The sequence below is a fragment of the Oncorhynchus tshawytscha genome, linkage group LG13 (assembly GCF_018296145.1).
Source record: "Oncorhynchus tshawytscha isolate Ot180627B linkage group LG13, Otsh_v2.0, whole genome shotgun sequence".
NCBI lineage: Eukaryota > Metazoa > Chordata > Actinopteri > Salmoniformes > Salmonidae > Oncorhynchus > Oncorhynchus tshawytscha.
This window is the reverse complement of record NC_056441.1, coordinates 89,685,752-89,710,883: the sequence shown is the minus strand read 5'-3', so window position 1 is coordinate 89,710,883 and position 25,132 is coordinate 89,685,752. Positions and strand designations below refer to the sequence as shown.

Genomic DNA, 25,132 nt, shown 5'->3' with positions numbered 1-25,132 from the left:
GGCATGACATAGAGCAGACCAGTATACCAGAGGCATGACATAGAGCAGACCAGTATACCAGAGTCAGGACATAGAGCAGACCAGTAGACTAGTCAGGACATAGAGCAGACCAGTAGACTTGAGTCACGACATAGAGCAGACCAGTATACCAGAGGCATGACATAGAGCAGACCAGTATACCAGAGGCATGACATAGAGCAGACCAGATTCGTGACATGGAGCAGACCAGCAGACCAGAGTCATGACATAGAGCAGATCAGTAGACCAGAGTCAGGACATAGAGCAGACCAGTAGACTAGTCAGGACATAGAGCAGACCAGTAGACTTGAGTCACGACATAGAGCAGACCAGCAGACAAGAGTCATGACATAGAGCAGACCAGCAGACTAGTCATGACATAGTGCAGACCAGTATACCAGAGTCACGACATAGAGCAGACCAGTAGACTAGAGTCAGGACATAGAGCAGACCAGTATACCAGAGTCACGACATAAAGCAGACCAGTAGACTAGAGTCGGGACATAGAGTAGACCAGTAGACTTGAGTCACGACATAGAGCAGACCAGTAGACTAGAGTCAGGACATAGAGCAGACCAGCAGACTAGTCATGACATGGAGCAGACCAGCAGACCAGAGTCATGACATAGAGCAGACCAGTAGACTAGTCATGACATAGAGCAGACCAGCAGACTAGAGTCAGGACATAGAGCAGACCAGTATACCAGAGTCACAACATAAAGCAGACCAGTAGACTAGTCATGACATAGAGCAGACCAGTAGACTAGTCATGACATAGAGCAGACCAGCAGACTAGAGTCAGGACATAGAGCAGACCAGTATACCAGAGTCACAACATAAAGCAGACCAGTAGACTAGTCATGACATAGAGCAGACCAGTAGACTAGTCATGACATAGAGCAGACCAGCAGACTAGAGTCACGACATGAAGCAGACCAGTAGACTAGTCATGACATAGAGCAGACCAGCAGACTAGAGTCACGACATAGAGCAGACCAGTAGACTAGAGTCATGACATCGAGCAGACCAGTAGACTAGAGTCAGGACATAGAGCAGACAAGCAGACTAGAGTCAGGACATAGAGCAGACCAGTAGACTAGTCATGACATAGAGCAGACCAGCAGACTAGAGTCAGGACATAGAGTAGACCAGTAGACTTGAGTCATGACATAGAGCGGACCAGTATACCAGAGTCACGACATAGAGCAGACCAGTAGACCAGAGTCATGACATAGTGCAGACCAGTAGACTATAGTCACGACATAGAGCAGAACAGCAGACTAGTCAGGACATAGAGCAGACCAGTAGACTAGTCAGGACATAGAGCAGACCAGCAGACAAGAGTCATGACATAGAGCAGACCAGCAGACTAGAGTCAGGACATAGAGCAGACCAGTATACCAGAGTCACGACATAAAGCAGACCAGTAGACTAGAGTCAGGACATAGAGTAGACCAGTAGACTTGAGTCACGGCATAGAGCAGACCAGTAGACTAGAGTCAGGACATAGAGCAGACCAGCAGACTAGTCATGACATAGAGCAGACCAGTAGACCAGAGTCATGACATAGAGCAGACCAGTAGACTAGTCATGACATAGAGCAGACCAGCAGACTAGAGTCAGGACATAGAGCAGACCAGTATACCAGAGTCACAACATAAAGCAGACCAGTAGACTAGTCATGACATAGAGCAGACCAGTAGACTAGTCATGACATAGAGGAGACCAGCAGACAAGAGTCACGACATAAAGCAGACCAGTAGACTAGTCATGACATAGAGCAGACCAGCAGACTAGAGTCACGACATAGAGCAGACCAGTAGACTAGAGTCATGACATCGAGCAGACCAGTAGACTAGAGTCAGGACATAGAGCAGACAAGCAGACTAGAGTCATGACATAGAGCAGACCAGTAGACCAGAGTCATGACATAGAGCAGACCAGAGTCATGACATAGAGCAGACCAGAGTCATGACATAGAGCAGACCAGTATACCAGAGTCATGACATAGAGCAGACCAGTATACCAGAGTCATGACATAGAGCAGACCAGTATACCACAGTCATGACATAGAGCAGACCAGATTCATGACATGGAGCAGACCAGTAGACCAGAGTCAGGACATAGAGCAGACCAGTAGACTAGTCAGGACATAGAGCAGACCAGTAGACCAGAGTCAGGACATAGAGCAGACCAGTAGACCAGAGTCAGGACATAGAGCAGACCAGTAGACTAGTCAGGACATAGAGCAGACCAGTAGACTTGAGTCACAACATAGAGCAGACCAGCAGACCAGAGTCATGACATAGAGCAGACCAGAGTCATGACATAGAGCAGACCAGAGTCAGACATAGAGCAGACCAGTATACAGAGGCATGACATAGAGCAGACCAGCAGACCAGAGTCATGACATAGAGCAGACCAGTATACCAGAGTCAGGACATAGAGCAGACCAGTAGACTTGAGTCACGACATAGAGCAGACCAGTATACCAGAGGCATGACATAGAGCAGACCAGTATACCAGAGGCATGACATAGAGCAGACCAGTATACCAGAGTCATGACATAGAGCAGACCAGATTCATGACATGGAGCAGACCAGCAGACCAGAGTCATGACATAGAGCAGACCAGTAGACCAGAGTCAGGACATAGAGCAGACCAGTAGACTAGTCAGGACATAGAGCAGACCAGTAGACTTGAGTCACGACATAGAGCAGACCAGCAGACAAGAGTCATGACATAGAGCAGACCAGCAGACTAGTCATGACATAGTGCAGACCAGTAGACCAGAGTCACGACATAGAGCAGACCAGTAGACTAGAGTCAGGACATAGAGCAGACCAGTATACCAGAGTCAGACATAAAGCAGACCAGTAGACTAGAGTCAGGACATAGAGTAGACCAGTAGACTTGAGTCACGACATAGAGCAGACCAGTAGACTAGAGTCAGGACATAGAGCAGACCAGCAGACTAGTCATGACATGGAGCAGACCAGCAGACCAGAGTCATGACATAGAGCAGACCAGTAGACTAGTCATGACATAGAGCAGACCAGCAGACTAGAGTCAGGACATAGAGCAGACCAGTATACCAGAGTCACAACATAAAGCAGACCAGAGACTAGTCATGACATAGAGCAGACCAGTAGACTAGTCATGACATAGAGCAGACCAGCAGACTAGAGTCAGGACATAGAGCAGACCAGTATACCAGAGTCACAACATAAAGCAGACCAGTAGACTAGTCATGACATAGAGCAGACGAGTAGACTAGTCATGACATAGAGCAGACCAGCAGACTAGAGTCACGACATGAAGCAGACCAGTAGACTAGTCATGACATAGAGCAGACCAGCAGACTAGAGTCACGACATAGAGCAGACCAGTAGACTAGAGTCATGACATCGAGCAGACCAGTAGACTAGAGTCAGGACATAGAGCGGACAAGCAGACTAGAGTCAGGACATAGAGCAGACCAGTAGACTAGTCATGACATAGAGCAGACCAGCAGACTAGAGTCAAGACATAGAGTAGACCAGTAGACTTGAGTCATGACATAGAGCGGACCAGTATACCAGAGTCACGACATAGAGCAGACCAGTAGACCAGAGTCATGACATAGTGCAGACCAGTAGACTATAGTCACGACATAGAGCAGAACAGCAGACTAGTCAGGACATAGAGCAGACCAGTAGACTAGTCAGGACATAGAGCAGACCAGCAGACAAGAGTCATGACATAGAGCAGACCAGCAGACTAGAGTCAGGACATAGAGCAGACCAGTATACCAGAGTCACGACATAAAGCAGACCAGTAGACTAGAGTCAGGACATAGAGTAAACCAGTAGACTTGAGTCACGGCATAGAGCAGACCAGTAGACTAGAGTCAGGACATAGAGCAGACCAGCAGACTAGTCATGACATAGAGCAGACCAGTAGACCAGAGTCATGACATAGAGCAGACCAGTAGACTAGTCATGACATAGAGCAGACCAGCAGACTAGAGTCAGGACATAGAGCAGACCAGTATACCAGAGTCACAACATAAAGCAGACCAGTAGACTAGTCATGACATAGAGCAGACCAGTAGACTAGTCATGACATAGAGGAGACCAGCAGACAAGAGTCACGACATAAAGCAGACCAGTAGACTAGTCATGACATAGAGCAGACCAGCAGACTAGAGTCACGACATAGAGCAGACCAGTAGACTAGAGTCATGACATCGAGCAGACCAGTAGACTAGAGTCAGGACATAGAGCAGACAAGCAGACTAGAGTCATGACATAGAGCAGACCAGTAGACTAGTCATGACATAGAGCGGACCAGTATACCAGAGTCACGACATAGAGCAGACCAGTAGACCAGAGTCATGACATAGAGCAGACCAGTAGACTAGAGTCACGACATAGAGCAGACCAGCAGACTAGTCAGGACATAGAGCAGACCAGTAGACTAGTCAGGACATAGAGCAGACCAGCAGACAAGAGTCATGACATAGAGCAGACCAGCAGACTAGAGTCAGGACATAGAGTAGACCAGTAGACTTGAGTCATGACATAGAGCGGACCAGTATACCAGAGTCACGACATAGAGCAGACCAGTAGACCAGAGTCATGACATAGTGCAGACCAGTAGACTAGAGTCACGACATAGAGCAGAACAGCAGACTAGTCAGGACATAGAGCAGACCAGTAGACTAGTCAGGACATAGAGCAGACCAGCAGACAAGAGTCATGACATAGAGCAGACCAGCAGACTAGAGTCAGGACATAGAGCAGACCAGCAGACTAGAGTCAGGACATAGAGCAGACCAGTAGACTAGAGTCAGGACATAGAGTAGACCAGTAGACTTGAGTCACGGCATAGAGCAGACCAGTAGACTAGAGTCAGGACATAGAGCAGACCAGCAGACTAGTCATGACATAGAGCAGACCAGTAGACCAGAGTCATGACATAGAGCAGACCAGTAGACTAGTCATGACATAGAGCAGACCAGCAGACTAGAGTCAGGACATAGAGCAGACCAGTATACCAGAGTCACAACATAAAGCAGACCAGTAGACTAGTCATGACATAGAGCAGACCAGTAGACTAGTCATGACATAGAGCAGACCAGCAGACAAGAGTCACGACATAAAGCAGACCAGTAGACTAGTCATGACATAGAGCAGACCAGTAGACTAGAGTCAGGACATAGAGCAGACAAGCAGACTAGAGTCATGACATAGAGCAGACCAGTAGACTAGTCATGACATAGAGCGGACCAGTATACCAGAGTCACGACATAGAGCAGACCAGTAGACCAGAGTCATGACATAGAGCAGACCAGTAGACTAGAGTCACGACATAGAGCAGACCAGCAGACTAGTCAGGACATAGAGCAGACCAGTAGACTAGTCAGGACATAGAGCGGACCAGCAGACAAGAGTCATGACATAGAGCAGACCAGCAGACTAGAGTCATGACATAGAGCAGACCAGTAGACTAGAGTCACGACATAGAGCAGACCAGTAGACTAGTCATGACATCGAGCAGACCAGTAGACTTGAGTCATGACATAGAGTAGACCAGTAGACTTGAGTCACGACATAGAGCAGACCAGTAGACTAGAGTCAGGACATAGAGCAGACCAGTAGACTAGAGTCAGGACATAGAGCAGACCAGTAGACTAGAGTCAGGACGTAGAGTAGACCAGCAGACTAGAGTCAGGACATAGAGCAGACCAGTAGACTAGAGTCAGGACATAGAGTAGACCAGCAGACTAGAGTCAGGACATAGAGCAGACCAGCAGACTAGAGTCAGGACATAGAGCAGAACAGTAGACTAGAGTCAGGACATAGAGCAGACCAGTAGACTAGATTCAGGACATAGAGCAGACCAGCAGACTAGAGTCAGGACATAGAGCAGACCAGTAGACTAGAGTCAGGACATAGAGCAGACCAGTAGACTAGAGTCAGAACATAGAGCAGACCAGTAGACTAGTCATGACATAGAGCAGACCAGCAGACTAGAGTCAGGACATCGAGCAGACCAGTAGACTTGAGTCAGGACATAGAGCAGAACAGTAGACTAGAGTCAGGACATAGAGCAGACCAGTAGACTAGAGTCAGGACATAGAGCAGACCAGTAGACTAGAGTCAGGACATAGAGCAGACCAGCAGACTAGAGTCAGGACATAGAGCAGACCAGCAGACTAGAGTCAGGACATAGACTAGACTAGAGGCTATGGAAACATGCACTGTAATCTGTCCATGGGAAGACTGATAAGACAGTAATTGTATGATTGTAATGATCAATACGACAACAGTCTATAACAACACCACCAACCAGACAAGTCTAGTAGAAATGCTAACGTCACAACATAAGGCCCTGTCCTTAGATCTCTAGGACTGATAGTGAGACCCATATTTAGGAATGATAACAGCCTACACGTTGTCCGCACTTCCTCTCTCTCCTGCAATGACACACTTCTTCACTTCCTCCCTCTCCTGCAATGACACACTTCTTCACTTCCTCCCTCTCCTGCAATGACACACTTCTTCACTTCCTCTCTCCCTGCAATGACACACTTCCTCTCTCTCCTGCAATGACACACTTCTTCACTTCTTCTCCTGCAATGACTTCCACTCCTCTCTCCTGCAATGACACACTTCTTCACTTCCTCCCTCTCCTGCAATGACACACTTCTTCACTTCCTCCCTCTCCTGCAATGACACACTTCTTCACTTCCTCCCTCTCCTGCAATGACACACTTCTTCACTTCCTCCCTCTCCTGCAATGACACACTCCCTCTTGCAATGACACTTCTTCTCCTCCCTCTCCTGCTTCACTTCTCCTCTCCTCTCCTGCAATGACACACTTCTTCACTTCCTCCCTCTCCTGCAATGACACACTTCTTCACTTCCTCTCTCTCCTGCAATGACACACTTCTTCACTTCCTCCCTCTCCTGCAATGACACACTTCTTCACTTCCTCTCTCTCCTGCAATGACACAGTTCTTCACTTCCTCTCCCTCTCCTGCAATGACACACTTCCTCTCTCTCCTGCACTGACACACTTCCTCCCTCTCCTGCAATGACACACTTCTTCACTTCCTCCCTCTCCTGCAATGACACACTTTTTCACAAACACAGCAGTCTGCATATGAAAAGACACAGACACTCAGCATATAGTGTTATATAAGGGCACTGTAGAGACAGAGAGAGAGAGAGAGAAACACAAACAGAGCGAGAGAGGTCTTTTTGTCTCTATAACAAAGCATAAAGAGCAAAAACAGATACATGATCAATTACAAATCTTAGAATCAACTATTAAAGACGACCAGAACCCACTGGAGTCTCCAATTACATTGAATGAACTACAGGACAAAATACAAACCCTCCAACCTAAAAGGCCTGTGGTGTTGATGGTATCCTCAATGAAATGATCAAATATACAGACAACAAATTCCAATTGGCTATACTTAAACATTTTAATATCATCCTTAGCTCTGGCATCTTCCCAAATATTTGGAACCAAGGATGGATCACCCCAGTCCACAAAGTGGAGACAAATTTGACCCCAATAACTACCGTGGAATATGCGTTAACAGCAACCTTGGGAAAATCCTCTGCATTATCACTAACAGCAGACTTGTACACTTCCTCAATGAAAACAATGTACTGAGCAAATGTCAAATTGGCTTTTTACCAAATTACCGTACAACAGACCATGTATTCACCCTGCACACCCTAATTGACAACCAAACAAACCAAAACAAAGGCAAAGTCTTCTCATGCTTTGTTGATTTCAAAAAAGCCTTCGACTCAATTTGTCACGAGGGTCTGTTATACAGACTGATGGAAAGTGGTGTTGGGGGTAAAACATGAGACATTATAAAATCCATGTGCACAAACAACAAGTCTGCGGTTAAAATAGGCAAAAAACACATTTCTTTCCACAGGGTCGTGGGGTTAGACAGGGATGCAGCTTAAGCCCCACCCTCTTCAACATATATATCAATGAATTGGAGAGGGCTCTAGAACAGTCTGCAGCACCCGGCTTCACCCTACTAGAATCTTATGTCAAATTTTTACTGTTTGCTGATGATCAGGCGCTTCTGTCCCCAACCAAGGAGGGCCTACAGCAGCACCTAGATCTGTCCCCAACCAAGGAGGGCCTACAGCAGCACCTAGATCTGTCCCCAACCAAGGAGGGCCTACAGCAGCACCTAGATCTTCCGCACAGATTCTGTCAGACTTGGGCCCTGGCAGTAAATCTCAGTAAGACAGTTGCCGGGACCACAAATACAAATTCCATCTAGACACCGTTGCCCTAGAGCACACAAAAAACGATACATCCCTCGGCCTAAATATCGCCACAGGTAACTTCCACAAAGCTGTGAACAATCTGAGATACAAGGCAAGAAGGGCCTTCTATGCCATCAAAAGGAACATAAAATTCGACAGACCAATTATGATCTGGCTAAAAATACTTGAATCCATTACAGAACCCATCGTCCTTTATGGTTGGGAGCCCATTAATGATCAATATCCAGAAAAGAGCCGTTAAATTCTACGACCACCTAAAAGGAAGCAATTCCCAAACCTTCCATAACAAAGCCATCACTTACAGAGAGATAACCTGGAGAAGAGTCCCCTAAGCAAGGTGGTCCTGGGGCTCTGTTCACAAACACAAACACACCCCACAGAGCCCCAGGACAGCAACACAATTAGACCCAATCAAATCATGAGAAATCATTGGAAAGAGTTTACAAAAAAACAGAGCAAACTACAATGCTATTTGGCCCTAAACACTGTGACTGACCCAAAATTAAGGAAATCTTTGACTACGTAGAGACCCAGTGAGCATAGCCTTGCTATTGAGAAAGGCCGCCGTAGGCAGACATGGCTCTCAAGAGAAGACAGGCTATGTGCTCACTGCCCACAAAATGAGGTGGAAACTGAGCTGCACTTCCAAACCTCCTGCCAAATGTATGACCATATTAGAGACACATATTTCCCTCAGATTAAACACAGACCCACAAAGAATTAGAAAACAAAGCCAATTTTGATAAACTCCCATATCTATTGGGTGAAATATCACAGTGTGACATCACAGCCGCAATACTTGTGACCTGTTGCCACGAGAAAAGAGCAACCAGTGAAGAACAAACACCATTGTAAATACAACCCATATGTATGCTTGTTTATTTTCCCTTGTGTTCTTTAACTATTTGCACAGCATTACAACACTGTATATATACATAATATGACATTTGAAATGTCTTTATTCTTTTGGAAGTTTTGTGAGTTTAATGTCTACTGTTCATTTGTATTGTCACCTTTTTCACCTTTGTACATTATCTAGTTCACTTGCTTTGGCAATGTTAACATATGTTTCCGCCATGCCAGTAAAACCCCTAAAAGTGAAATTGAATTGAGAGAGAGAGAGAGAGAGAGAGAGAGAGAGAGATAGGTAGAGAGAGGGAGAGGTGTGGAGAGGGAGAGAGAGAGAGAGAGTGGAGAGAGAGAGAAAAAGAGAGAGAGAATAGAGAGAGGAGAGAGAGGGAGAGAGTGAGAAGAGAGAGAGGGGAGAGAGAGAGAGAGAGAGAGAGGGAGATAGGGAGAGAGAGAGGGAGGGAGAGAGAGAGGGAGAGAGAGAGGGAGAGAGAGAGAGGGGGGAGAGAGGTAGAGAGAGAGAGAGAGAGAGAGAGAGGAGAGAGAGAGGGGGAGAGAGAGAGGGGAGAGAGAGAGAGAGAGAGAGAGAGAGAGAGAGAGGGGGAGAGAGGTAGAGAGAGAGAGAGAGGGAGAGAGAGAGAGGGAGATAGGGAGAGAGAGAGGGAGGGAGAGAGAGAGGGAGAGAGAGAGGGAGAGAGAGAGAGAGGGGGAGAGAGGTAGAGAGAGAGAGAGAGAGAGAGAGAGAGAGAGGGAGAGAGAGAGAGGGGAGAGAGAGAGAGAGGGGGAGAGAGGTAGAGAGAGAGAGAGAGAGAGAGAGAGAGGGAGAGAGGGAGAGAGAGAGGGAGAGGGAGAGAGAGAGGGAGAGAGAGAGAGAGGGGGAGAGAGGTAGAGAGAGAGAGAGAGAGAGAGGAGAGAGAGAGAGGGGGAGAGAGAGAGGGGGAGAGAGAGAGAGAGAGAGAGAGAGAGAGAGAGAGGGGAGAGAGGTAGAGAGAGAGAGAGAGAGAGAGAGAGAGGGAGATAGGGAGAGAGAGAGGGAGTGAGAGAGAGGGAGAGAGTGAGGGAGAGAGAGAGGGGGGAGAGAGGTAGAGAGAGAGAGAGAGAGAGAGAGGGGGAGGAGAGAGAGGGAGAGAGAGAGAGGGGGGGGAGAGAGAGAGAGGGGGGGGAGAGAGAGAGAGGGGGAGAGAGGGAGAGAGAGAGGGGGAGAGAGGGGGAGAGAGGGGGAGAGAGGGGGAGAGAGGGAGAGAGAGAGAGAGAGAGAGAGAGAGAGAGAGGAGAGAGAGAGGGAGAGAGAGGGAGAGAGAGAGAGAGGGGAGAGAGGGAGAGAGAGAGAGAGAGAGAGAGGGGGAGAGAGGTAGAGAGAGAGAGAGAGGGGAGAGAGGTAGAGAGAGAGAGAGAGAGCAATAATGTATACAATATACATTGTAAAAAAATTATAAAGAATAACAAATAACATAAATCTCTTTCTCTCTCCCTCTCTCTACTCACATACAAACATACAAACATAAAAATACAGTCAGCTAAAGCTAGTCCTGACTGAGGAAGGATGCATCTAGAAGCTGCTGGAAGCTGTTTACCGTACGGTCCAGCAAGCGGAGGTAGAGGCTAGAGCAGTAATGGCCCATAGCACACTGATTCATCCACACTGCTGCTAATGCTGTTGGGGCGCAGCACACACACCCAGACAGACAGAGAGGGAGAAATATAGAAGAGGCAGAAGGAAAGTGCAGAAGAGAGTGGGGGGAGGGGAGAGATGGAATAGAGGGAGGTAGGGACGCAAAACAAAGAAGGGGGAGGGAAAATAAGAAGAGGAAGGAGAGAATGAGGCAAAGAGATGGAAATAGAGGGAGATCTTGGCAGAGAGAGAAAGGAGGGAGAAGAAGGGAGAGATATAGCGATGAAGGGATAGAGGGATGGAGCGATGAAGGGATAGAGGGATGGAGCGATGAAGGGATAGAGGGATGGAGCGATGAAGGGATAGAGGGATGGAGCGATGAAGGGATAGAGCGATGGAGACAGGAGAAACGGGAGGAGGAGGAAGAGCGAGCCAGCCTCACCTCTTTTCCTGCTGAGTCCCGTCCGATCGCTCTGTGTGATCTCTGCTGGAACAAAAGACTAGTGCCAAAGTGACAGGGTTGAGCACCGACTCTGTCTGCCTGCCATAGCCTAGTGTAACTAGCCACCCCCCACCCACACACACACACAAGCACACATGCGCACACACAGATACACATCGGCTTACCCAGAAGGAGATGGGGGAGGAACGAATCAATAACTAGCCTATTAACTGGCATGGCACTTCTACAAGGAGCACCTACACATTTACATAATATTAGTGAGTACACGCACACGTGAATCTTTAAAAAAAATATTCAACCAGCCTCCAACTCTAACTACCAGCCCATCCAACATCAATCAACCAGCCTCCAACTCTAACTACCAGCCCATCCAACATCAATCAACCAGCCTCCTCCTCTGACGACCAGCCCATCCAACATCAATCAACAAGCCTCCAACTCTAACTACCAGCCCATCCAACATCAATCAACCAGCCTCCTACTCTAACTACCAGTCCATCCAACATCAATCCACCAGCCTCCTACTCTAACTACCAGTCCATCCAACATCAATCAACCAGCCTCCAACTCTAACTACCAGCCCATCCAACATCAATCCACCAGCCTCCAACTCTAACTACCAGCCCATCCAACATCAATCCACCAGCCTCCAACTCTAACTACCAGCCCATCCAACATCAATCAACCAGCCTCCAACTCTAACTACCAGCCCATCCAACATCAATCCACCAGCCTCCAACTCTAACTACCAGCCCATCCAACATCAATCCACCAGCCTCCAACTCTAACTACCAGCCCATCCAACATCAATCCACCAGCCTCCTACTCTAACTACCAGTCCATCCAACATCAATCCACCAGCCTCCTACTCTAACTACCAGTCCATCCAACATCAATCCACCAGCCTCCAACTCTAACTACCAGTCCATACAACATCAATCAACCAGCCTCCTCCTCTGACCCAGCCCATCCAACATCAATCCACCAGCCTCCAACTCTTAACTACCAGCCCATCCAACATCAATCCACCAGCCTCCAACTCTTAACTACCAGCCCATCCAACATCAATCCACCAGCCTCCAACTCTTAACTACCAGCCCATCCAACATCAATCCACCAGCCTCCAACTCTTAACTACCAGCCCATCCAACATCAATCCACCAGCCTCCAACTCTTAACTACCAGCCCATCCAACATCAATCCACCAGCCTCCAACTCTTAACTACCAGCCCATCCAACATCAATCCACCAGCCTCCAACTCTAACTACCAGCCCATCCAACATCAATCCACCAGCCTCCAACTCTTAACTACCAGCCCATCCAACATCAATCCACCAGCCTCCAACTCTAACGACCAGCCCATCCAACATCAATCAACACAACATATACTGAGTGCACAAAACATTAAGGACACCTGCTCTTTCCATGACATAGACTGTTTCTGTACAGCACTTTGTGACATTGGCTGATGTAAAAAGGGCTTTACAAATACATTTGATGATGATGAATCAACCAGCCTCCACCTCTGACTACCAGCCCATCCAACATCCACCAGCCTCCTCCTCTGACTACCAGCCCATCCAACATCAATCCACCAGCCTCCTACTCTGACGACCAGCCCATCCAACATCAATCAACAAGCCTCCAACTCTAACTACCAGCCCATCCAACATCAATCAACCAGCCTCCTACTCTAACTACCAGTCCATCCAACATCAATCCACCAGCCTCCTACTCTAACTACCAGTCCATCCAACATCAATCCACCAGCCTCCAACTCTAACTACCAGCCCATCCAACATCAATCAACCAGCCTCCTACTCTAACTACCAGCCCATCCAACATCAATCCACCAGCCTCCAACTCTAACTACCAGCCCATCCAACATCAATCAACCAGCCTCCAACTCTAACTACCAGCCCATCCAACATCAATCAACCAGCCTCTTCTGACTACCAGCCCATCCAACATCAACCAGCCTCCTCCTCTGACTACCAGCCCATCCAACATCAACCAGCCTCCTACTCTGACGAACAGCCCATCCAACATCAATCAACCAGCCTCCTCCTCTGACTACCAGCCCATCCAACATCAATCAACCAGCCTCCACCTCTGACTACCAGCCCATCCAACATCAATCAACCAGCCTCCACCTCTGACTACCAGCCCATCCAACATCAATCCACCAGCCTCCAACTCTAACTACCAGCCCATCCAACATCAACCAGCCTCGTCCTCTGACTACCAGCGCAACCAAGATCAACCAGTCTCCTCCTCTGACTACCAGCCCAACCAAGATCAACCAGTCTCCTCCTCTGACTACCAGCCCATCCAACATCAACCAGCCTCCTCCTCTGACTACCAGCCTATCCAACATCAACCAGCCTCCTCCTCTGACAACCAGCCCATCCAACATCAATCAACCAGCCTCCTCCTCTGACTACTAGCCCATCCAACATCAATCAACCAGCCTCCTCCGACTACCAGTCCTACCAACATCAACCAGCCTCCTCGTCTGACTTCCAGCCGATCCAACATCAAACAGCCTCCTCCTCTGACTACCAGGCCATCCAACATTAATCAGCCAGCCTCCTCTTCTGACTACCAGAAATCCAAAATCAATCAACCAGCCTCATCCTCTGACTACCAGCCCATCCAACATCAATCAGCCAGTCTCCTCCTCTGACTACCAGCCCATAGGCAGGGTAGCCTAGTGGTTAGAGCGTTGGACTAGTAACCGAAAGGTTGCAAGATCGAATCCCCGAGCTGACAAGGTACAAATCTGTCGTTCTGCCCCTGAACAGGCAGTTAACCCACTGTTCCAAGGCTGTCATTGAAAATAAGAATTTGTTCTTAACTGACTTGCCTCGTTAAATAAAGATTAAATAAAAAATAAAAAAAACAGCCTCCTCCTCTGACAACCAGCCTCCTTCTCTGACTATCAGCCGGTCCAACATCAACCAGCCTCCTCCTCTGACAACCAGCCTCCTCCTCTGACTATCAGCCGGTCCAACATCAACCAGTCTCCTCCTCTGACAACCAGCCTCCTCCTCTGACTATCAGCCGGTCCAACATCAACCAGCCTCCTCCTCTGACAACCAGCCTCAACCTCTGACTATCAGCCGGTCCAACATCAACCAGCCTCCTCCTCTGACTATCAGCCGGTCCAACATCAAACAGCCTCCTCCTCTGACTACCAGCTCATCCAACATCAATCAGCCAGCCTCCTCCTCTGACAACCAGCCTCATCCTCTGACTACCAGCCCAACCAAGATCAACCAGCCTCCTCCTCTGACTACCAGCCTCGTCTGAATACCAGCCCATCCAACATCAATCAGCCAGTCTCCTCCTCTGACTACCAGCCCATCCAACATCAACCAGCCTCATCCTCTGACTACCAGCCCAACCAAGATCAACCACCTTCCTCCTCTGACTACCAGCCCATCCAACATCAACCACCTTCCTCCTCTGACTACCAGCCCATCCAACATCAACCAACCAGCCTCCTCCTCTGACTACCAGCCCATCCAACATCAACCAGCCTCCACCTCTGACTACCAGCCCATCCAACATCAACCACCTTCCTCCTCTGACTACCAGCCCATCCAACATCAATCAACCAGCCTCCTACGACTACCAGTCCATCCAACATCAACCAGCCTCTTCGTCTGACTACCAGCCGATCCAACATCAAACAGCCTCCTCTGACAACCAGTCCATCCAACATCAATCAGCCAGCCTCCTACTCTGACTACAAGCCCATCCAACATCAATCAACCAGCCTCCTCCTCAGACTACCAGTAAATCCAACATCAACCAGCCTCCACGTCTGACTACTAGCCCATCCATCATCAACTAGCCCCCTACTCAAACTACCAGCCCATTTAACATCAATCAACCAGCCTCCTCCTCTGACTACAAGCCCATCAAACATCAATCAACCAGCCTCTTCTGACTACCAGCCCATCCAAACTAAATCAACCAGCCTCCTCCTCTGACTACAAGCCCATCCAAACTAAATCAACCAGTCTCCACTTACTACCAACCCATCTAACATCAATCAACCAGCCTCCTCCACTGACTACCAGCCCATCTAACCACAATCAATCAGCCTCCTGCTCTGGCTCCCAGCCCATCCAACATCAATAAACCAGCCTCCTCTGACTACCAGCCCACCCAACATCAATCAACCAGCCTCCTCCGACTACCAGCCCATCCAACAATAACCAGCCTCCTCTGACTAACAGCCGATCCAACTTCAACGAGCCTCCTCTGACTACAAGCCCATCCAACATCAATCAACCAGTCTCCTATGACTACCAGCCCATCCAACAATAACCAGCCTCCTCTGACTACCAGTCCTTCCAAAATCAATCAACCAGCCTCATCCTCTGACTCTCAACCCGTTCCAACAACCCTTCATCCATCACACTGTCAAACAGTGTTACAACCAACAAAACAACCAACCAATCAAACAACCAACCAACCAACCAACCAGACAACTAACCAGACTAGAAACCAGACACAGCTCACACATTAACCAAGACACAAGCTAAGTAGCACAACCAACAGCCTTGAAACAGAATAGTTATTCACAGTACCGCTCATGTGTCTCATTTCCATGATGTATAACCACAGATCAATAAAAATGCTTTTAGCAACGGTGGTGCTTGACTACAGGAGATGGGTGAGGAAGACTAAGGGAGGGAGGATGGATGAGTGAGGAAGGGTGAGGGAGGGAGGATGGATGAGTGAGGAAGGGTGAGGGAGGGAGGATGGATGAGGAAGGGTGAGGGAGGGAGGATGGATGAGTGAGGAAGGGTGAGGGAAGGAGGATGGATGAGTGAGGAAGGGTGAGGGAGGGAGGATGGATGAGGAAGGGTGAGGGAGGGAGGATGGATGGATGAGTGAGGAAGGGTGAGGGAAGGAGGATGGATGAGGAAGGGTGAGGGAGGGAGGATGGATGAGGAAGGGTGAGGGAGGGAGGATGGATGAGTGAGGAAGGGTGAGGGAAGGAGGATTGATGAGAAGGGGGGAGGATGGATGGATGAGGAAGGGTGAGGGAAGGAGGAAGGATGAGTGAGGAAGGGTGAGGGAGGGAGGATGGATGAGTGAGGAAGGGTGAGGGAAGGAGGATTGATGAGAAAGGGTGAGGGAGGGAGGATGGATGAGAAAGGGTGAGGGAGGGAGGAAGGATGAGTGAGGAAGGGTGAGGGAGGGAGGAAGGATGAGTGAGGAAGGGTGAGGGAGGGAGGATGGATGAGGAAGGGTGAGGGAAGGAGGATGGATGAGGAAGGGTGAGGGAAGGAGGATGGATGAGGAAGACTAAAGGAGGGAGGATGGGTGGGTGAGGAAGATTAAGGGAGGGAGGATGTTTGAGGAAGGGTGAGGGAAGGAGGATGGGTGGGAGAGGGTAAAGGGGGAGGGAGGATGGGTGAGGATGGATGAAGGAAGGAAAAGCTATGGGAGGGAGGGAGAGAGAGGTAGGACAAGGAAGGGTGAGGTGAGGAGGGAGAAGTGATGGGAGGGAAGGAGGGAGGAGTGATGGGAGGGAAGGAGGGAGGAGTGATGCCTTTCCATCAGTGAGACTAAATGCTTTCAGCCATCCAACTGTAATCTGATCACTATCTCTTCCTTGGGTGGGGCCAAGCTCTGGCTCAGAGCCAATAGGGAAGAGACAGTGAACTGTGATTGTGAAATCTTTAAGAAGATACAGTACAAGGACAAAGCATTTACAATCCTAAAACCTCAAAGCAGCTCTCAATAGATATTCAATTAAAACCAATAGCAAAATCCCAAAAGTGCAAACCTCGCGCATCTGGTACTCCAGGCAGATTCAAGCCAACACTCAAAGTACTTTAAAGGAATTTCAAGCATCCTTTAAGTAGTCTGTGGGTGGCCAGCGGCGTCAGTTCAGCTAATGCTAGGGTATGGCTAAATGGGGTGTGTGGAAATACAGCTAACCCTAGGGTATGGCTAAATGGGGTGTGTGGAAATACAGCTAACCCTAGGGTATGGCTAAATGGGGTGTGTGGAAATACAGCTAACCCTAGGGTATGGCTAAATGGGGTGTGTGGAAATACAGCTAACCCTGGGGTATGGCTAAATGGGGTGTGTGGAAATACAGCTAAATCTAGGGTATGGCTAAATGGGGTGTGTGGAAATAAATGGGCTTGGGAGAGGCAAAGGTCGAGTCATGCGTCCTCTGAAACATGACCCGCCGAACCACGCTTCTTATCACCCGCCCGCTTAACCAGGAAGCCAGCTGCACCAAAGTGTCAGAGGAAACACTGTTTAACTGACGATCAAGTCAGCCTGCAGGCACCTGGCCGCCACAAGGAGTCGCCAGAGCACGATGAGCCAAGTAAAGCCCCCTCCTGCAAAACCTCCCCTAACCCGGACGACACTGGGCCAATTGTGTGCTGCTCTATGGGACTCCCAGTCACGGCCGGTTGTGACACAGCCTTGGAACGAACCCGGGTCTGTAGTGACGCCACACTGTGATGCAGTGCCTTAGACTGCTGCGCTACTCGGGAGGTCCATGGTCCTGTATCTTTACAGGAGATGGTACTGGGAGGTGGTACTGTATCTTTACAGGGAGATGGTACTGGGAGGTGGTACTGTATCTTTACAGGGAGATGGTACAGTATCTTTACAGGGAGATGGTACTGTATCCTTACAGGGAGATGGTACTGGGAGATGGTACTGTATCTTTACAGGGAGATGGTACTGGGAGATGGTACTGTATCTTTACAGGGAGATGGTACTGGGAGATGGTACTGGGAGATGGTACTGTATCTTTACAGGGAGATGGTACTGGGAGATGGTACTGGGAGATGGTACTGTATCTTTACAGGGAGATGGTACTGGGAGATGGTACTGGGAGATGGTACTGTATCTTTACAGGGAGATGGTAGTGGTATCGTTACAGGGAGATGGTACTGGGAGATGGTACTGTATCTTTACAGGGAGATGGTACTGTACCTTCACAGGGAGATGTTACTGGGAGATGGTACTGGGAGATGGTACTGTATCTTTACAGGGAGATGGTACTGGGAGATGGTACTGTACCTTCACAGGGAGATGGTACTGGGAGATGGTACTGTACCTTCACAGGGAGATGGTACTGGGAGATGGTACTGGGAGATGGTACTGTACCTTCACAGGGAGATGGTACTGGGAGATGGTACTGGGAGATGGTACTGTACCTTCACAGGGAGATGGTACTGGGAGATGGTACAGTATCTTTACAGGGAGATGGTACTGGGAGATGGTACTGTACCTTCACAGGGAGATGGTACTGGGAGATGGTACTGTATCTTTACAGGGAGATGGTACTGGGAGATGGTACTGTATCTTTACAGGGAGATGGTACTGGGAGATGGTACTGTACCTTCACAGGGAGATGGTACTGGGAGATGGTACTGTATCTTTACAGGGAGATGGTACTGGGAGATGGTACTGTACCTTCACAGGGAGATGGTACTGGGAGATGGTACAGTATCTTTACAGGGAGATGGTACTGGGAGATGGTACTGTATCTTTACAGGGAGATAGTACTGTATCTTTACAGGGAGATGGTACTGTATCTTTACAGGGAGATAGTACTGTATCTTTACAGGGAGATGGTACAGTATCTTTACAGGGAGATGGTACAGTATCTTTACAGGGAGATGGTACAGTATCTTTACAGGGAGATGGTACTGGGAGATGGTACAGTATCTTTACAGGGAGATGGTACTGGGAGGTGGTACTGTATCCTTACAGGGAGATGGTACTGGGAGGTGGTACTGTATCCTTACAGGGAGATGGTACTGGGAGATGGTACAGTATCTTCACAGGGATATGGTACTGTATCTTCACAGGGATATGGTACTGTATCTTCACAGGGAGGTGGTACTGTATCTTTACAGGGAGATGGTACTGTATCTTCACAGGGATATGGTACTGTATCTTCACAGGGAGGTGGTACTGGGAGATGGTACTGGGAGATGGTACTGGGAGATGGTACTGTACCTTCACAGGGAGATGGTACTGGGAGATGGTACTGGGAGATGGTACAGTATCTTTACAGGGAGATGGTACTGGGAGATGGTACTGTACCTTCACAGGGAGATGGTACTGGGAGATGGTACTGTATCTTTACAGGGAGATGGTACTGGGAGATGGTACTGTATCCTTACAGGGAGATGGTACTGGGAGATGGTACTGTACCTTCACAGGGAGATGGTACTGGGAGATGGTACTGTATCTTTACAGGGAGATGGTACTGGGAGATGGTACTGTACCTTCACAGGGAGATGGTACTGGGAGATGGTACAGTATCTTTACAGGGAGATGGTACTGGGAGATGGTACTGTATCTTTACAGGGAGATGGTACTGGGAGATGGTACAGTATCTTTACAGGGAGATAGTACTGTATCTTTACAGGGAGATGGTACAGTATCTTTACAGGGAGATGGTACAGTATCTTTACAGGGAGATGGTACAGTAAGATGGTACTGTATCTTTACAGGGAGATGGTACAATATCTTTACAGGGAGATGGTACTGGGAGATGGTACAGTATCTTTACAGGGAGATGGTACTGGGAGGTGGTACTGTATCCTTACAGGGAGATGGTACTGGGAGATGGTACAGTATCTTCACAGGGATATGGTACTGTATCTTCACAGGGATATGGTACTGTATCTTCACAGGGAGGTGGTACTGTATCTTTACAGGGAGATGGTACTGTATCTTAACAGGGAGATGGTACTGTATCTTCACAGGGATATGGTACTGTATCTTCACAGGGAGGTGGTACTGTATCTTTACAGGGAGATGGTACTGTATCTTCACAGGGAGATGGTACTTGATCTTTACAGGGAGATGGTACTGTATCTTAACAGGGAGATGGTACTGTATCTTCACAGGGAGGTGGTACTGTATCTTTACAGGGAGATGGTACTGTATCTTCACAGGGAGGTGGTACTGTATCTTAACAGGGAGATGGTACTGTATCTTCACAGGGAGGTGGTACTGTATCTTTACAGGGAGATGGTACTGTATCTTTACAGGGAGATGGTACTGTATCTTAACAGGGAGATGGTACTGTATCTTCACAGGGAGGTGGTACTGTATCTTTACAGGGAGATGGTACTGTATCTTCACAGGGAGATGGTACTGTATCTTAACAGGGAGATGGTACTGTATCTTCACAGGGATATGGTACTGTATCTTCACAGGGAGGTGGTACTGTATCTTTACAGGGAGATGGTACTGTATCTTCACAGGGAGATGGTACTTGATCTTTACAGGGAGGTGGTACTGTATCTTTACAGGGAGATGGTACTGGATCTTTACAGGGAGATGGTACTGTATCTTAACAGAAGGAAGGTGCAGACATGATGATGTAATATTAGTCATGTATTTAGTTCAGTAAATCTGATGTATCCCAGGATTTGAATCCTATACATCAGCCTGTTCAACCTGTGTGTGTGTGTGTGTGTGTGTGTGTGTGTGTGTGTGTGTGTGTGTGTGTGTGTGTGTGTGTGTGTGTGTGTGTGTGTGTGTGTGTGTGTGTGTGTGTGTGTGTGTGTGTGTGTGTGTGTGTGTATTTTAGAGTATTTTCAAATACTTTTCAAGTGTATTTTCGATTCCATTATAATATTCAACTACTTGTTTTTTCAAGTAAATACAATGCTTACTTTAAATGTATGTGAGATATTTGAAATAGTGTTTGAACCCAGTACTGGTGACCCCACATGACATTGTGACTGGTCCTGACATTGCTATGGTCCTGCAATAGACTAGTGTCCTGTTGTACATCAAGCTGTCTCCCTACAGAAACAGGAGATAGACTAGTGTCCTGTCCAGGGGGTGTCCTGGTACATCAAGCTGTCTCACTACAGAAACAGGAGATTGACTAGTGTCCTGTCCAGGGGGTGTACTGTACATAAAGCTACCTTACTACAGATACAGGAGATAGACACTATATAGCTGCTTCATAAACACTATATAGCTGCTTCATAAACACTATATATCTGCTTCACAAACACTATATAGCTGCTTCATGAACACTATATAGCTGCTTCATAAACACGATATAGCTGCTTCATAAACACGATATAGCTGCTTCATAAACACGATATAGCTGCTTCATAAACACTATATAGCTGCTTCATAAACACTATATAGCTGCTTCATAAACACGATATAGCTGCTTCATAAACACGATATAGCTGCTTCATAAACACGATACAGCTGCTTCATAAAAACGATATAGCTGCTTCATAAACACAATATAGCTGCTTCATAAACACTATATAGCTGCTTCATAAACACTATATAGCTGCTTCATAAACACGATATAGCTGCTTCATAAACACGATATAGCTGCTTCATAAACACTATATAGCTGCTTCATAAACACGATATAGCTGCTTCATAAACACTATATAGCTGCTTCATAAACACGATATAGCTGCTTCATAAACACGATATAGCTGCTTCATAAACACTATATAGCTGCTTCATAAAAACTATATAGCTGCTTCATAAACACTATATAGCTGTTTCATAAACACGATATAGCTGCTTCATAAACACTGTATAGCTGCTTCATAAACACGATATAGTTGCTTCATAAACACGATATAGCTGCTTCATAAACACTGTATAGCTGCTTCATAAACACTATATAGCTGCTTCATAAACACGATATAGCTGCTTCATAAACACTATATAGCTGCTTCATAAACACTATATAGCTGCTTCATAAACACTATATAGCTGCTTCATAAACACGATATAGCTGCTTCATAAACACTATATAGCTGCTTCATAAACACGATATAGCTGCTTCATAAAAACTATATAGCTGCTTCATAAACACTATATAGCTGCTTCACAAATAATTTCTTATTAGCAAAGTTATACAGTTTATTACCTTGTGGCAGAAGTGCTGTGTAGTAATGGCAAACACCTCTAGTCCAAGAGAAGCCCTCTTCAGTTCAGCCTGCAGAGACAGGAGCTGTCGAGCCTGGTCCTCACAGCGCTCTCTCAGCTTCTGCACCAGGGCACGCTCACACTCCTGACCTCCGACCCCTGTTCCTGAACCACCACGATCTGCTGGTCTACCTCGGACTAGAGAGAGAGGAGAGAGAGAGAGGTTATGATGGGGAGGAGAGGCGGGAGTGTGGGAAAGAGAGAGAAACAAGAGAGAAAGAAAGATAAAAAAAGACAGAGAGAGATGGAACAGTGGTAGGACTGATCACCGATAACGACAAGACAGCCTATAGGGAGGAGGTCAGAGACCTGGCCGTGTGGTGCCAAGACAACAACCTCTCCCTCAATGTGATCAAGACTAAGGAGATGATTGTGGACTACAGGAAAAGGAGGACAGAGCACGCCCCCATTCTCATCAACGGGGCTGTAGTGGAGTAGGTTGAGAGCTTCAAGTTCCTTGGTGTCCACATCACCAACAAACTATCATGGTCCAAGCACACCAAGACAGTCGTGAAGAGGGCACGACAAAACCTATTCCCCCTCAGGAGACTTAAAAGATTTGGCATGGGTCCTCAAATCCTCAAAAGGTTCTACAGCAGCACCATCGAGAGCATCCAGAGTGGTTGCATCACTGACTTGTATGGTAAGGGCTCGGCGTCTGACCGCAAGTCACTACAGAGGGTAGTGCGTACAGCCCAGTACATCACTGGGGCCAAGCTTCCTGCCATCCATGACCTCTATACCAGGCGGTGTCAGAGGAAGGCCCAAAAAATTGTCAAAGGCTCCAGTCATCCTAGTCATTAACTGTTCTCTCTGCTACTGCACGGCAAGCGGTACCGGAGCGCCAAGTCTAGGTCCAAGAGGCTTCTAAACAGTTTCTACCCCCCAAGCCATAAGACTCCTGAACATCTAATCAAATGGCTACCCAGACTGCTTCTCCCCCCCACCCTTCTACGTTGCTCTGATATTATCTATGCATAGACACTTTAATAACTCTACCTACATGGACATATTACCTCAATTACCTCGACTAACCGGTGCCCCGGCACATTGACTCTGTACTGGTACCCCTGTATATAGCCTCCATATTGACTCTGTACTGGTACCCCTGTATATAGCCTCCACATTGACTCTGTACCGGTACCCCCTGTATATAGCCTCCACATTGACTCTGTACCGTGATACCCTGTATATAGCCTCCACATTGACTCTGTACCGGTACCCCTGTATATAGCCTCCACATTGACTCTGTACCGGTACCCCCTGTATATAGCCTCCACATTGACTCTGTACCGTAAAACCCTGTATATAGCCTCCACATTGACTCTGTACCGGTACCCCCTGTATATAGCCTCCACAATGACTCTGTACCGGTACCCCATGTATATAGCCTCTACATTGACTCTGTACCGTAATACCCTGTATATAGCCTCCACATTGACTCTGTACCGGTACCCCCTGTATATAGCCTCCACATTGACTCTGTACTGGTACACCCTGTATATAGCCTCCACATTGACTCTGTACCGGTACCCCCTGTATATAGCCTCCACATTGACTCTGTACCGGTACCCCCTGTATATAGTCTCCACATTGACTCTGTACCGTTACCCCCTGTATATAGCCTCCACATTGACTCTGTACCAGTACCTCCTGTATATAGCCTCCGCATTGACTCTGTACCGGTTCCCCCTGTATATAGCCTCCACATTGACTCTGTACCGGTTCCCCCTGTATATAGCCTTGTGAGTAAACATTTCACTGTAAGGCCTGTTGGTTAAGGGCTTGTAAGTAAGCATTTCACTATTGTATTCGGCGTGAAAAGACAGAGGGATGGAAAAGACGGAGAGAGAGATGGAAAGACAACGAAAGAGATGGAGAGAGATGGAAAGACGGAGAGAGAGATGAAAGAGAGAGATGGAAAAGACAGAGATGGAATAGACAGAGAGACAGATGAAGACAGAGAGAGATGGAAAGAGAGAGAGAGATGGAGAGAGAGATCGAAAGAGATGGAGAGAGATGGAAAGACAGAGAGAGAGATGAAGACGGAGAGAGAGATAGAAAGAGAGAGAGAGATGGAGAGAGAGATGGAAGGAGAGAGAGAGATGGAGAGAGAGATGGAAGGAGAGAGAGATGAAAAAGAAAGGCCAATTTCTATTTTTCTGTTCATCAAAAGTGTTGGAAAACTTGTCAATAATCAACTGATTTATTTCTTGATGTCTGTAGTATTCTCTCTGGTGTGCAATCTGGTTTCTGCTCATGTTATGGATGTGTCACTGAAACCTTTAAGGTCCTCAATGATGTCACCATTGCCCTTGATTTGAAGTAATATTGTGCTGCTATTTCTATTGACGGCCAAAGCTTTTGATAGGGTAGACCATTACATTCCTGTGGGCCGGCTAAGGGGTATTTGTGTCTCTGAGGGGTCTTTGGCTTGGTTTGCTAAGTACCTCTCTCAAAGAGTGCACTGTATAAAGTCAGAACATAATGTACCGGTTCCCCCATGGGTAGGATAGACATCTGAATCAGGGTTAGTTTGGCAGCTGGGGTAAAAGAGGAGCGATTACGATAGAGGAAACCAAGTCTAGATTTAAATTTAGCCTGCAGCTTTGATATGTGCTGAGAGAAGGACAGATATGAGACATATCAGTCTAACACATAAAACACAGTCCATCATATAAAACACAGTCCATCATATAAAACACAGTCCATCACACAGTCCATCATATAAAACACGGTCCATCATACAGTCTATCATATAAAATACAGTCCATCATATAAAACACAGTCCATCATATAAAACACAGTCCATCATATAAAACACAGTCCATCATATAAAACACAGTCCATCACACAGTCCATCATATAAAACACAGTCCATCATA

At 47.5% G+C, this 25,132-nt stretch overlaps 1 protein-coding gene across 1 annotated transcript in view; it reads right to left on the bottom strand.

The window, feature by feature from the left end:
- The window catches only part of mtus2b (microtubule associated tumor suppressor candidate 2b), a 71,519-nt gene that overhangs the window by 24,134 nt on the left and 22,253 nt on the right, over positions 1-25,132 (bottom strand). The window contains exon 3 of the mRNA XM_042294983.1: positions 22,189-22,385. Coding sequence (XP_042150917.1) covers positions 22,189-22,385 — 197 coding nt within the window. The remainder of the gene's footprint in view (positions 1-22,188; positions 22,386-25,132) is intronic.